The 15,229-nt window shown below is 57.8% G+C and overlaps 1 protein-coding gene across 3 annotated transcripts; it reads right to left on the bottom strand.

The window, feature by feature from the left end:
• Positions 1-2,228: 2,228 nt before the first annotated feature.
• Positions 2,229-15,125, bottom strand: LOC123361522 (protein FAM71F2-like). Of its 3 annotated transcripts, none has more exons than XM_045001478.1 (6): positions 14,683-15,125; positions 12,169-12,353; positions 10,741-10,996; positions 9,377-9,516; positions 9,026-9,105; positions 2,229-2,783 (listed from the first exon to the last, which is right to left on the bottom strand). In XM_045001478.1, exons 1-6 carry the CDS (start codon positions 14,785-14,787, stop codon positions 2,599-2,601), a joined length of 951 nt encoding a protein of 316 aa, XP_044857413.1. In that variant the 5' UTR covers positions 14,788-15,125; the 3' UTR covers positions 2,229-2,598. The 3 variants fall into 3 exon arrangements, with proteins under 3 accessions (XP_044857413.1, XP_044857423.1, XP_044857406.1); XM_045001488.1 differs by having other exon boundaries at positions 2,230-2,783; positions 14,752-15,123; XM_045001471.1 differs by having other exon boundaries at positions 2,300-2,783; positions 14,669-15,104.
• Positions 15,126-15,229: the final 104 nt, after the last annotated feature.

Below are 15,229 nucleotides of genomic sequence, written 5' to 3' on the forward strand. Positions count from 1 at the left end.
GGTGCCTTTGGACCCAGAGGCCAGGGCAAAGTCTGCCTGCTCCACCCCAGTCGGGCTCTTCGAGCTCCTGGCCCTGCCCTTCGGCCTCAAGGGGGCACCTGCCACCTTCCAGCGCCTGGGGGATCAGTTCCTGAGGGGGATGGAGGGTTTTGCTCTGGTGTCTATCGATGACATCTGTGTCTTTAGCCAGACCCGGGAGGAGCACGTGTCCCAGGTGAAGAGGGTGCAGAGTCGCCTCCAGGATGCAGGACTGACGGTGAAGGTGGAAAGTGCAACGTGGGGATGGCAGAGGTGTCGTACCTGGGCCACAAGGTGCGGGGCGGCCCCCTGAAGCTGGAGCGGGGCAATCCAGGACTGGCCGCTCCCCAGACTAAGCAGCAGGGCCAGGCTCTCATTGGGATGGCCGGGTACTCCCGGAGCTCCCTGGCGGCTCCCCTCACGGAGCTGTGTAGGAGGGGAAGCCGGACAAGGTGGTCTGGGCCGAGCAGGGCCAGAGGGCTCTCTGTGCGCTGAAGGGGGCACTTACCCAGGGCCCGGTGCTGGTAAACCCGGCTTTTAACAAACCCTTCCTGGGGGTCACCAGCGCCTCGGACGCGGGGCTGGGGGCGGTGCTGATGCAAACTGACACTAAGGGGGAGAGACATCCCATCGTGTACCTGAGCAAGAAGCTGCTGCCCCGGGAGCAGCACCATGCGGCCATCGAGAAGGGAGGCCTGGCCATGGGGTGGGCCCTTAAAAAACTGCAGCCGTATCTATTTGGGCGGCGCTTCACCGTGTGCACGGCCCATTCGCCCTGACGTGGCTGCACCAGATGAAAGGGGCTGATGCCAAGCTGCTGAGATGGAGCCTGCTCCTCCAGGGGTACGACATGGAGGTGGTTCATGTGAGGGGGAGGCCAATGTTATAGCTGATGCTTTATCACGGGGCGGGGCCCTGAACTTCCCCAGGTCACTGGCTAAGTGACCCTGCTCCGTTCAGCCACGAAGGGGGGAGAGAGGTGACAAAGTGGGGGATTTTCTCGTTTTTCCAAGGGTTTGCATGCAGAGGGGGTGGGACTCGGTGTCCCTGGGTGTTACTAGTTTAACGAGGTGAGGGGAGAGGGAGTTTGTTGGTACAGAGGACCGGAGAGGGAACTTGGGACTCCAGCCAATGGCCTGGAGGATGGACACCCCAGCAACTGGTGACCTGGTGACCCGGAGACCCAGCTCGGGAATCACAGCCGGTTCTGGCCAGTGGGAGGACAATGGGCTGCGGAGAGAGGACCCCAGTGACCTGACCAGCCGGTTCCAGCCAGAGGGGTACAAAGGACGGCTGAGAGGAGAGGAGGCCCAGGTGACCATGTTTACCTGGAGAGAAGACAATGGACAGAGACGGGGCTTGGGGATAGGTGATAATGGATACCCAGCTGGAACGCAAGGGGTCTCTGGATTGGAGAGAGAGAGAGCAGGCAGAGACCCCCTGGATGCAGGAGAGACCTGGATGTGCTGGGCTGAGGGGTGCTAGGCCCAAGGGCCCAGAGAGTTTCCTGTGCTGGGTTCAGACACCCAATAAACCCTCCTGTTTTACGCTGGCTGAGAGTCACTCCGGTCTAGAGATCAGAGGCATTATTCCCTCTGGGAGTGGAGGCCCAGGGGGCCAGCGCGAGGGGACTCCCTGAGGAGACCCATGGCAAGAGACAGGCACGCTGAGGGCTCAGAGAGGTGCAGTTCCAGGAGGCAGAAGGGCTTAACCCCCAGGAGAGAGTGGAACCCCAAGAAGGGCTGTTGCTCTGAAGGAGGTTCCCACGAGGGACCGTACGGGGCCAAGAATGGACACAACTTGTGGGTCCGGGACACCTGGATTCCAGGCGCTTCTTTCACAGAGCTCCCCTCAACCTGCCTCTGTACCCTAACACTCGGCGGGGGAGAGCCGCCCATCTCGGGATGATCCCACTGAGAAGGGCAGAGGACCAGGGAAGGGGCCTGTCCCCCAAGCCTGGCAGAGGTGCGAGCCAGGGGCAGGGTGGGGCCCAATTTGAATACCTGGTGGAGGTCCGGGTCTTCGGCGGCACTTCAGCAGTGGGTCCTTCACTCGCTCTGGGTCTTCTGCGGCACTGAAGGACCTGCCACCGAAATGCTGCCGAAGACCCAGAGTGAGTGAAGGACCCGCCGCCGAAGTGCCACTGCAGACCCGGATCGTCGCCGGGTGAGTAAAAATTAAAAAGTTAGGCGCTCTTCTTTAGGGTGCAGGGCCCTCTTAGGTGCAGGCATGGGGCCCGATTCGAGGGAATCGGCCTAAAGCCGGCCCTGCCAGGGGGCTTTGTGCCTCTAACATTGCTCTCCCCTGCTCCTCAGGGTGTGTTTCCCCTGGCTGCTCTGAGCCAGAACCCAGTCTTGGGGGCTGTGTTCCCAGGGGTGCAGCGCAGTAAAGAACACCCAGAGGCTGCCGGCGTGAAGGCACTTCCATTGCCACAATGCATTTATTACGTTTGGGATTTCCCAGTCAGGCCCTACCGGCCCCGGCAGCCGGCACATCCTCCCCACCCTCAATGCTCACGCCTGCCCCCAGGGCTGCCCCGGAGCCCAGCACAGGAGGCACTTTCTCTTGGGGTGCTGGTCCCTAGTGCCGACCTGCAGCTACCAAGCTGCTGAGCCGGGACAGGGGCAGCAGCCCAGCAGGTGTGTCTCGTTCCCAGAGTCCGTGGCACTTAGTGTCTAACCACCGCAGGGCTGTCCTCAGGCTGGCTTTCTCTCCTGTGTCGCTCGGCCTGTCCCGCCGGCACCGCTCACACACCGCCAGCTTCCCTGGGAACCACAGGAGGGAGAGAACCCATGAACTCAGCCGATTCTTTTCAAACTCTTGGATGCAAGTTAGCTGGTCCTGATGATTTAAAAATATTTCACTTTCCTAGTTCATAGAATCACAGAAACGTGGGGTTGGAAGAGACCTCGAGAGGTCATTTAGTCCAGACCCTTGTGCTGAGGCAGGACCAGGTAAACCTAGCTCATCCCTGACAGGTGTTTGCTTCACCTGGTCTTAAAAACTTCCAGTGACGGGGATTCCCCAGCCTCCCTTGGGAGCCTGCTCCAGAGCTTAGCTACCTTTAGAGTTGGAAAGTTTTTCCTAATACCAACCCTAATCTCCCTTGCTGCAGATTAAGCCCATTGCTACTTGTCCTGCCTTCACGGACACAGAGAACGATCGATCCCCATCCGCTGTATAACAGTTGAAGACTGTTCTCGGGTCAGGGCTAAACATGCCCAGTTGTTTGACCTTTCCCCATAGCTCAGGTTCTCGAAACCTTTCGTCAGTTCTGTGCTCTCCTCTGGCCTCTCTCCAATTTGTCCCCGTCTTTCCTAAAGTGCAGCACCCAGCCCTGGACACCGCATCCAGCTGAGGCCTCCCCAGTGCCAAGCAGAGTGGGCCAGTTACCTCCTGTTTCTGACACACAACACTCCTGTTAATACAGCCCAGGATGATATTAGCCTCTTCCCAACAGCATCCCGCTGGTGACTGATATTTAGTGTGTGAGCCGCTGGATCTCCCAGCCCCTTTGCAGCAGTGCTGCTGCTGCTTAGCTCCCGTGCCATCCCTTGGACAGCACAGAGCCACCAGGAGCATTATGTGCCATGTAACAGGGTGGCTGTGACATTCCCCTGGTGTTATCCGGACTGGTGATCTGCTAGGTCACCCCAATCCTTGACTCTGGGAGCCAGCCTGACCCTGCTCTGCTGTGAGAACCCCACTCCTGGGCTGTTCACACACAGCCTCTGCCGTGTCAGCTGCTCCCAGCTACATGAGTGAGCACTCTTGGCCAGCCGCCACTTGGATGTGCAAGCAAATGACACTAGCCAATATCTCCAGTCCAGGGGCGGCTATACAAATTTGGCCGCCCCAAGCAGTCATGCGCGGGAGGCGCCCCCGAGCCGCGGGAGCAGCGGACCTCCTGCGGGCATGACTGCGGAGGGTCCGCTGGTCGCGCGGCTCGGCTGGACCTCCCGCAGCTGCGGGCGGTTCGCTGGTCCGGCGGCTCTGGTTGAGCTGCCGCAGGCATGCCTGCGGGAGGTCCAGCCGAGCCGCGGGACCAGCGAACCGTCCGCAGTCATGCCTGCGGGAGGTCCACTGGAGCCGCCGGCCGAGCGTCCCCTCCGCAGTCATGCCTGCGGCAGGTCCGCTGCTCCCGGGGCTCCGGTGGACCTCCCGCAGGCATGACTGCGGCAGGTCCGCCGGCCCAGCCTGCCGCCCCCCCGGGAAAGGGCCGCCCAGGCGGGTGCTTGCCCTGCTGGGCTCTGGAGCCAGCCCTGCTCCAGTCCCAGACTCCACCCTAGGAACCTCCGTCTTGCAGTGTGCAGCTATCCCCGCTGGACGCTGCAAGCTTATACAAGTGCATCAATTTAACAAAGAAATTGATATGTACCAGGCTTGTTATCCCAAGGAGAGTCTCTGAAACGCTTCAAACTAAACACACTGCTTCAGGTGGAACAAACAACTGTAAGCAGCGTCAGAATGGGCTCTAGCCTGACATCTGGTGGTGAGCTGTGGAAAGGACATCAGGAGCTCATCTCCTTTGCATGGGCCCACCCACACTGCCTAGGTGCTCAGCACGATGGGATTGCCTGCCCAAATGGTCACTTTGGCTGCTGTAAGATCCCCAGTCTCTTTGTTATTGGGGCAGGAGTAATAAAGTGTTGTTATCCTGGTTATGTGAATCAAGGACAGTAGAACTGTCCTTGCCATTTTATGACTGAGGGACTTGCCCTCAACTAAGTAGCACTTGCTAGGCAAGGGACATGGGTTCCAAAGAACAATAAATTCAGACAAACTGGGGGTGTGGTGGCTGGGGGAATCAAATAGCATGTTGATGCTCAGGGGCAGCTCCAGGGCCCAGTATGCCAAGAATGTGCTTGGGGTGCCAAACCATGGGGGGTGCTCTACCAGTTGCTGGGAGGGTGGCAGGTGCGCCTGTGGAGAGTCTGCTGGTCCTGTGGTTCTGGTGGTCCACCAAAGCTGTGGGTCCAGTGGACCCTCTGTAGGCATGCTTGTGGGAGGTCCACTGGAGCTGTCTGCTGTGTGACCGGCAGAGCAACCCCTCCCCTCTGTGGCATGCTGCCCTGCTTGGGGTGGCAAAATGTCTAGAGCTGCCCCTGTTGATGAGCTAATAGTTATAGAGCTAATTTAGATTCTATTAAGGGTCTCATTACATACTGCAAAGCTGAAATCAATGTTATCTAGATATCAGATCCATTTTGGGCTGGTAGTTCTGATGCAGAAAGACTATCTGGGTGCACCAGCAGTGAGGTTCCCCTATTAACAGCTGAGATCACTGAGAGCTGTATTAAGGGGGGATATATTGGTGGATGGCTAGTAGACAGGCATGGTGGGTGGTGAAGACTAGAGCAGCACCCCATGGAGACGTGTGGCAATTGGCTGTTGAGGGCCCCACGCAGGCCGGGAGATGAACTTCTGAACTCTGGGACTGCACTGACCAAGGACAGTAACTGTGAGTGGGGAGACTGTTGGGTTGCTGGACTTAAGACCTGAAGGGAAAAGGACACTTACTTGGTTGGGGGTGAGTCTTTTGCTCATGGTTTGTGTTTATGAATCCTGTTTGTGGTGTTTTCCCAGCATAATTCCACATTGTTTCCCTCCTTTATTAAAAGGATTTTGCTACACTCAGACTCTGTGCTTGCGAGAGGGGAAGTATTGCCTCTCAGAGGCACTCATGGGGGTGGTATGTAATTGTCCCAGGTCACTGGATGGGGGCTCAAGCCAGTTTTGTGTTGTGTTGTTGAAAAGGAGCTGCTAGGTACTGAACCTGGCCCTTGTTGCTGCCAACTCTGACGGGCAGAAGGGTTACACAAACTTATTAATTACAAAGATAGATTTTAAGTGATTATAAGTTAAAGCACAAGAAGTCAGATTTGGTCAAATGAAACAAAAGCAAAACACATTCTAAGCTGATCTTAACACTTTCACTGCCCTTACAAACTTAGATGCTTCTCACCACAGGCTGGCTGGTTGCCCTTCAGACAGGCTCTCCCCTTTGATCAGCGCTTCAGTCACTTGGTGGTGGTGTCTGTAGATGGAGGTGGAAGACAGAGGAAGAGCCTGGCAAACATCTCTCCCTTTTATCATGTTCTTTACATAAGAACATAAGAACATAAGAAAGGCCGTACCGGGTCAGACCAAAGGTCCATCTAGCCCAGTATCTGTCTACCGACAGTGGCCAATGCCAGGTGCCCCTGAGGGAGTGAACCTAACAGGCAATGATCAAGTGATCTCTCTCCTGCCATCCATCTCCATCCTCTGACGAACAGAGGCTAGGGACACCATTCCTTACCCAGCCTGGCTAATAGCCATTTATGGACTTAGCCACCATGAATTTATCCAGTCCCCTTTTAAACATTGTTATAGTCCAGCCTTCACAACCTCCTCAGGTAAGGAGTTCCACAAGTTGACTGTGCGCTTCCCTCTTGGCTTTACCGCCCCCCCCCCCTTCAGAGTCAGGTGAGCATCACCTCATCACAGTCCCAAACTGACCAAGGGAAGGGGGGTGACTCACTCGAGAGTCCAACAGATCCTTTGTTGCTGCCTAGGCCAACGTCCTTTGTTCCTGTGAGACTGGGCTGGGTTTGTCCCATCCATGCCCTGATGAGGTGTGAACTGCCCCTCTGCTCCTGGAGAGTTTTGCCTGGGCTTGTTTTAAGCCATGAGGACACATTTTCAGCCTCATAACTATAGACATGAAATTAGAACCTATAACATCACTATAGCAACAATGCTCAGTGCATCACGAGCCTTCCGAAGACACCCGACATGACAAACTTTGCATTGGACACCACACAATCATGTTATACGGACAAACATGGGGGTGCAGGGTGTTCCCCCAAGGTACAGAGTGTCACAGTGACACTCACCTCTTGTGAGCACCCCCTATCCAAGTGTGTGTGCCTGCACTCTCTCTCTCTCTCTGTTTGTGGTGAGTCTTCAGCGACTCAGCCCTCCGGCCGAGTCACACAGTCTGTGTGTGAAATATACATCAACCCCCTTCTGGGGTAAACAGTCCAACAGAGGCCTATCTCCGTGCCCCTCAGTTGGCCTCTCTCTCCCTGTAGCCCTCCCTGAGCTCAGGTCCTTACTTAGTCCAGCAGTCTGTAAATGGTCTCAGCCTGGTCTTGAGCTGTACCCCCAGGGCTCCCTCCCTGGAAGCGATGTCTTCCCCCCCTCTCCTGGCCTTTCTGGCCCCAGCAGTCCAGCTGGGCCACTAAACAGTTCAGTTCCCCTTCCAGATATGCATCAAAGTCCAGGCCACTTCTCCAGTGGCTAATGGGGCCTCCGGGTCCTAGCCTAGGGACCCTAAGAATAGCATCCATCCGCCACATACCTTTAACTAAACTGCTACAATTCCCTGGGCCATTTGCCTGTGGACCCAGAACATTCATCGGCCTTGTCCTGGCTGAGTCCAAGCAGCCAGCATGGAGCTCCTTCTTGCTCCCTCGGCCCCTACCAGCAACTGCTCCCATCCAGGTCCTTCAGGCAGCCAGGAGCACCAACCTAACTCCTCTGACTCCTGGCAGCAACTGCTCTCTGCTCTGCACTGCAGCTCCTTTTATATGGGCCTGCTGGGCCCTGATTGGCTGCTCCCTGCAGCCCCCTCTGAGCGGCTGCATCCCACGTGGCCTCTCTAGGCCACTTGGAGGACTCACTTCCACTGCTTCTTTCTGGGATGGGGTGTGGTAGGACCCTGAGGCCTCCAGCAGGGTCACATGCCTCCATGATGTTCTGTCCTGAATCAAGTCTGGAGTAGGATGCCTGTGAGGGACAGGTGTCTGACACCATCCAGCCATCGTGTTTTTTGGTTTTCCAAGGGGTCTTTTCCTGCCTTTTTTCATTGGCTCAAAGTTGAAGCTGGTTCTCACAGAGAAGTTGGCAGGCATTTGGAGTAGACGAACATACCACCTTAGAGACCACTGGGTGAGCGTTTGAGAGAGCAGGACGTGTTTCATTAGAAAATGCGTCTTTTCATTCTACTTAGATTCATACCATTTGAGGGGTTTGATTTTTTGAAGATGCTTCTTCTAGATGGTGTCCAACTTCACTCAGCTATTCCCCATTTTGTATGTGTGCATTTGATCTTTCCTTCCTAAGTGCACTTGTCATTAGTGAAGTTCATCTTGTTGATTTCAGACTGATTCTCCACTTTATGAAGGTCACTTTGAATTCTAGTCCTGTCCCCCAAAGTGCTTGCACTCCCTCCAGCTTGGGGTCACCCACAAATTTTATAGGCATGCTCTCTGCTCCATTCATTAATGAAAATATTGAATAGTCCTGGCCCCAGGACTGCCCCCCCCCACTAGAGACATCCCCCCAGTCTGAGAGCTAACTGGTGGTTCTACTCTTTAAATGTGTTTTTTCAACCAGTTCTCCACTCACTTATAGTCATTTCTTCTAGTTGGCTTATGAGAATGTCATGTGGGACTGTGTCAAAGGCTTTACTAAAATCAAGTATCAGAGGGGTCACCGTGTTAGTCTGGATCTGTAAAAAGCGACAGAGTCCTGTGGCACCTTATAGTCTATAAGGTGCCACGGGACTCTTTGTCGCTTTTTACTAAAATCAAGATAAGTCATGTCTGCTCCTCTCCACCCATCCACTAAGACAGTAACCCAGCCAAAGAAGAAAAATAGGTTGGTTCGGCGTGATTTGCTCTCAACAAATTCATGTTAGCTCTCACTTATCACCCTCTTACCCTCCAGGTCTCCACTGGCTTTCAACACATCTGAAGAAGTGGGTATTCACCCACGAAAGCTCATGCTGCAAAACGTCTGTTAGTCTATAAGGTGCCACAGGATTCTTTGCTGCCAACACAGCCGAAGGCTGCTGCCAGGGTTTCGCTCCATTTCAAGGGCGGTTGTGGCAGTCACACTCTGCACCAGTGCTTGGCAGGCCGCCCCGTGACGGGCGATTTGTGAATCTGCGTTCAAGCTTCGTCTCTGCACGACCTGCCCCGCTCCTGGGAGAAAGGGCTGAAGTGGGGGAACTTCTTACCTCCTGACCAGCTTGGGGCACCCGATTCCTCTTCCCTGGCAGGAGATTTGCTCCGAGCCGTAAGATTCCAGGAGAAGAGTCTCGGGAAAGGGAAATGACATTGGTTCTAGTGTGTGCCGGTGCCAGCTTGCCCCCCTGAGCTGCAATGGGGAGAGGCAGCACGGTCGGACCACCTCGGCCTTTCTTCCCAGGAGCCAGTCTGCCGTCCTATACATGGAACTGCCAGCCTTGGTTCCTCCCACCCAGCTCAGTCTGGGTTGCTTTCGGCAGGCGCGACCGGCTCCTTCACTCGCTGGCTGGAGAGAAGGTTCTGAGAGGGGAGTTTGGGATATTTGATGGGAGTCCCTTTACCTTCTCTGGACTGAGCTGTCTTCCTCCGTTTTCCCCAGGGCTGCTCCTGAGAGATGGGAGAGTGTCCCCGACAATCGCTTGCCCATCCTTGCCACCACGCTGCGACTGGCTCCCGAGGGCAGCTGCGAATCAGGCACCAGCTGCAGGGAGAGACCACATGGTAACGCTTATCCTGACGTGTGTTTGTAAGGCAGCCATCACTGTGCCACCGGGCCACAGCCTGTGTGGTTTGGAGCAAGAGAAATTAGCACTGCAGCCGCAGAGCTGAGCCATCTGCTCAGTGCTCTCCTGTCCCTGGGGGTCCCCGAGGAGATGTACTGGGATGTCTCCTGTGATGAAGTGGGACTGTTCTTAATGTTTCCTTTGAATACTGTGTGAGTGCCTCAGTTTCCCCTATGCATTTCTTAAGTCTCCAGTGTGCATAAATGGACGATACTCTGTCTCCTGGCAACAAATAGCCTGGGCCCTTCCCCCCTGCAAGGGGATGCTAAAGGTGAACAAAGAAATCAAGTGACCTCCTGGCCTGGGAAAAAGACAAAGGCCAGAGAGGAGGGGCTGGAGGGGGTTTCAATTGGGAGCTGGCTGGGGACGTGGAGTGAGGGCAGACGGGGGTGTCTGGCTCGCTGGGCCCAAGAATGAACCCGGCCAAGGGGTCTCGTTCTCTGTACCTACAAGCTCTGTTTTAGCCCGTGTTCCTGTCATCGAATAAACCTCTGTGTTACTGGCTGGCTGAGAGTCGCGTCTGACTGCGCAGTGGGGGGGCAGGACCCTGTGGCCCCCCCAGGACCCCGCCTGGGCGGACTCGCTGTGGGAAGCGCACGGAGGGGCAGAGGATGCTGAATGCTCCAAGGAGAGACCCAGGAGGTGAAGCCGTGTGAGCTTCTTGCCCTGTAGACAGTCTGCTCCGAGGGAGAGGAGGCTCCCCAGAGTCCTGCCTGGCTTGGTGGGGAGCAGTTCCAGAGCAGCGCCCGGGGACTCCGTGACATCTCCAACTCCAGCTTCGACCTCGGACTCAACCCCCAGATCCCCTACAGGTCCCACAGAACAAGGGGATGGAGAGGACCCCCAGGGTAGCCCCCCGCACGTGAGGACAGAGAGGGGCCCCAAGGGCCTCCCGGCCCCTGGCACGTGGGGACAGAGAGGGGCCATAAGACCTCCTGTCCCTCTCCTTGGCCCCAGAGCCCCAGGTGAGCTGCCCTCCCAGCCGTGGCGTTATGAAGCCAATGCCCCCTGTGCCTGGCCGTCAGGCTCAGCCTCCAGGCAGGGCAGCTGAATGACCTGCCCCCGTCGGCCCCATCGCTGGCCGGGGGCTCCAGCAAGCCTGTCCCGGCTGGCGCTGCTCGCCTCACACCCGGGCGACGTACCTGGGCAGGGGAGCTGGTGGAGGAGCTGCCCGCGCTGAGCACCAGGCTGTGCGGGACGTGGATGGCGGGGTCCTTGGTGGTGATGGAGAGCCCCCGCTGCAGGATGTCCGCCAGCCGGCTCCAGAGCGTGAACACGGTGTCAGGGTGCGCCGGGTGCAGCCGCAGGTAATAAACCTTCCCCGTGACCACCTGCACCCGCAGCAGGTGCCGGCTGCTGTCCTGCACCGACAGTCTGACGTACCTCAGCGGGAGGAGCCTAGAGCCAAGGGAAAGCACAGGATGCCGAGTCCCCAGGGACAGGAGCGCGTGGCTGGAGGGTGCCTGGGGCCCTGCGCTGGCTCTGGGGTGTGCACGGGGTCTGGCAGCAGGAGGGCCACGCCTGCCCCACTGAGAACTCAGAGGGAGGGGCCCCAAAGGGACCGGCTGCAGAGCCCCATGCCCCCGCACAGGGACCGGCTAATGAGGGAGGGGACACAGCATGAGCGGCCAGACAGAGGCTAGCTTACAAAGGGTTAATGGCACATAACTCCCCGTCAGCATGGCAGTGACCCCGACTTAGCACCTGGGGGTGTCTGGGCTCACTCTCTGAAGGAGCAGGACGAGGGGGTGCTGGGGCCCCCCAGATTTAGCAGCACAATGGCAGCACCCCCAGGCACCCCGGCCACGTGGGGCCAGCAGGAGCTTTTTTGGCGCCCTAGGCGGTGGAAGGTCCCACCCCCAAAATACCGACGACGACCAGGGTGGCCGAAGATCCGGCCACCGCGGTCGCCGCCCCCCAAATGTTAGCGCCCTAGGCGACCGCCTATGTCACCTAATGGGTTGCGCCGGCCCTGGGGGCCGGTGCCACAGAGCGTCTAGGGCAGGGGTAGGCAACCTATGGCACGGGTGCCAAAGGCGGCACACGAGCTGGTTTTCAGTGGCACTCGCATTGCCCAGGTCCTGGCCACCGGTCCAGGGGGCTCTGCATTTTAATTTAATTTTAAATGAAGCTTCTTAAACATTTAAAAAACCTTATTTACTTTACATACAACAATCGTTTAGTTATATATTATAGACTTATAGAAAGAGACCTTCTAAAAACGTTAATGTATTACTGGCACCTGAAACCTTCAATCAGAGTGAATAAATGAAGACTCGGCCCAGCACTTCTGAAAGGCTGCCGACCCCTGCTCTAGGGGAACACAGGTGACAGACACAGTGTGGGCTCCACCAGGCCGCATGGCCGGAGCTGCGGGCCAGGGCAGTGCCCCAGACCCATGCACTCTGCCAGGGCACTGCAGTCAGCATGCTGCACATGGGAGAGGGGCAAGGGCAGGGGGGCGGGATTCGGTGGGACCCAACAGGCTTTTCCATCTCAGATGTCTAACAGCTAAATCCCAGCACCTGAGAGCTCCCTGCTAAGCTCCCCCCCACCACCCTGTTCCTCACCTGCTAAGGGCCATGGAGGGCTCCTGGGGCTGGTCCGCCCTCCCGGGGGGGCTTTCTCCCAGCACTGCGAGCCTGGCGATCAGGAGCACGTTGGGGAGAGGCAGGCAGGGCTCCGAGGACGTCACCCCCAGGGTCACCAGTGTGGGGGCGTTGTGGATATCCACCCAGTTCCCCTGCTTCGTCACCTGCAACGAGAAGGCCCTGGGTCAACAGCAGGAGACGCAAATGGACCCTCACTGAGACACTACAGGACCCCCCCCCCACACACACACACACACACACATACCCCGCCAAGCCACTGGCCTCGGAGGAGGGGACGTGCCCCCATAACGGAGCCAATCACCAGCTCCAGGGTGCCTTTCCTCCCCGTCTTCCACAGGCTCTGAGAGCTCGCTGCTCCCCTGGGTCTGAGGCTAGTGCCCAGTGAAAAATCATCCCCTCACGAAGCCACTGGCAGCCCTGGCACTAACCGCCCCCCTTGGCCTGCCGACATGGAAGGTGGAGGCTCAGCTCCTCTCTCCCAGGGGCAAGACTGGGGGGTGGAGGCTCAGAGCTTTAATACAGCTTTGGTTCCTTATCCCCTTCCCCACACCTGGGGTTTGACCCCAGTACCTTCAGCACCACATCAAAGCCCTGTGCCCCTTGTGTGCAAAGAGTAGCTCCACTCCCTACAGCAGCAGTAGTAGGCTGTTATCCTCTGGTAGGCCAGCCACTAGAAAGGGATGCTACACAATCTGACAGTGCCGCTGCTCCTAGGGCCATTCTCAAATGATTGCTGGGCACCTCCGGGCTGTGCGCCCCTCCCACCAAATGGATGCTGGGCCTGGTCCCCTCAACCAGCTCCAAACTGGTTACTAATTGGGTTTCTGATGAGGCCCCTCATCTAGGCTGCTAGAAGGGACAAGACAGCATGCTAATGCATGCACGCGGAGCGCCCCACGGCTGCTGCCACCTTGCAACCCTGAAGATCTCAACCTGCCCATTCCCCGGCACCAAACTTGGTGCACAGGTGATGCCCATGAAAGGGTTAATTCACCACATCCCAAGGCTCACTAATTAGCCAATGACCATCGGTTCTGATGGGCTAATCCTTCTAACTTGTGTTTTCATTGGCTGCTAAGCGTGTAATGGACTTTAGGTCTGTTCCAAGGGGAGATGTGTGGCTGCACCCCAGAGAGGGGAACCCATCACCCCCAGGTCAGCGTGCGCGCTGGAACTGCCCTAGCCAGGCAACGTGTGCGAGGGAAGAAAGCACGAACATCTGGGGCAGGATCGAGCCAGAGGATGGGGCTGGGGCTGGCTATGTACAGGGGTGCAAGATGGATACAGAGGGCTGCTGGAGGATGGACAGATCTTCCTACAGATCAATCCCACATCAACGTCACATTCCATGTCTGACCCACCCCCAGAGAACCCACTGCCCCGGAAACTGGGCCAGCCCCTCTCCATCCCAGGGGAGAGTCCGACGCAGCACTGGCCTGGCACAGTTCAGGGGCTCCACCGCTTGCCCCATTAGGTGCTTTTTCAGCCTCTTCCTGCTGTGGTTTGGCCCATCCTATCGCCGCCAAACTGGCAGGGCCTGGAAACCCCACCCCGTTGCTTGGCCTCACGGGCCCTGGGCAGGGGCAGCAGCTGGGAGAGGGGGCTCAGTAGGGAAGGGCAGAGGCAGAGAGCTGGGTCCCACATGGGCAGCACGAGGGGGGGGGGGATACTCCTTTCCTCTGGTCTTTCAGGTGGACAGTGGGTGGAGGAGGATCCCAGCTTCGCGATACGGCGTTGAACACAACGTCAGCGGCTAATCAAACCAGCCGGGATGGTCTCCACACTGAGACTCGCAGGGGCTGAGACCCGGCCGAGCCCGCAGTGGGGTGGTTTGATCCTTGCAAGGCTTTTGCAGGTGATCAGGGTGCAATGGGCAGCAGGGAAGCAGCAGCATTTCTTGCCATGAGGCAGAGTAATCAGGGGACTGGATCCAACCTCACTTGCAGGCTTGGCTTGATTGCTAAGCACAGCTGTTTTGCCAGGAACAGCAGGGGGCAGCGCTGCCAGGTGCTCCCAGAAAAGGCCTTTCGTCTCCCCATCACCTGAGCTCTGGGCAGAGGGCTCCCCTAGAAGCAGGCTTCACCCCACAGTGCAGACAGCACCCGGGACAGCTGCAACCCTCGTCAGAGCTGGGCTGCAGAGAGACAGCCGCTGTGCCCAGGGGGGGTCCTGCCACCCAGCCCAGGGACTCTGCCAGGCCTGGCGACAGAAGCACAAGGCCCTGGAGCAGGACGCCTGGCCTGTGAGTTCAGGTCTTCGCTCTGCCCCAGACTTTGGGACCATAAAGCAAACAGGGGGGAAACATCTGCTGGAGCGTAGGAGTTTGGCCTCCGCCGAGGGACACTATCCAGCCCTGAACGGGGAGACTGAGCCTGGCACGACTTGCATTAATTCATTGCTAGGGCCAGGCAGAGGCGGGTTAAAGCACTAGGAGGCCCTCTGGGCCAGGCACAAGTACCTGGATGAAATTACTTTCAAACACTGCCGACTTGGGGAAAAGGTTGTAATCCGGAGAGCGGAGTAGCTGGCAGAGTATCCCACCTTCCACGCCGAGGTGCACGCCCGAGGCCGGGTCATCAGCCAGGAACGGGCTGCAGCCACTGCTCGCCTGGAAGCGCCTGCAGCCGGCCATGCAGCCCTGGGGAGCCGCTGGTTAGAGGCCCAGCATGCTGCTTCTGTCTGCTACAGCCACCCAGCCTTTCTATTGCTCCTCTGCACCCCAGGCGGGGCCAGGCCAGGCCCCAGCTGCAGCCTGCCTGGGAGCCTGCAGCCCAGCGGAGTTTGTGATGTCACAGTAACCGGCAGGTGACCTCTGCCCTGGCTAGGGCCTGGGAAAGGCCTGCCAAGGGGCACTGCGGACAGGGCAAGGCACAAGCATTTGCAGTGCCCGGGAGCTGCTTGGCTGTCCCGCTGCAGCTCCCTCCTCCCCTCGCCGCAGGGCAAGAGCAGCCCCAGCAGCTGGGAGGGAAGGCGAGGACACGGGGGGCAGGAGCGCTCGCCCCTGGCTCCAGCGCTGAGC

This window comes from Mauremys mutica, chromosome 1 (genome assembly GCF_020497125.1).
Source record: "Mauremys mutica isolate MM-2020 ecotype Southern chromosome 1, ASM2049712v1, whole genome shotgun sequence".
Lineage (NCBI taxonomy): Eukaryota > Metazoa > Chordata > Testudines > Geoemydidae > Mauremys > Mauremys mutica.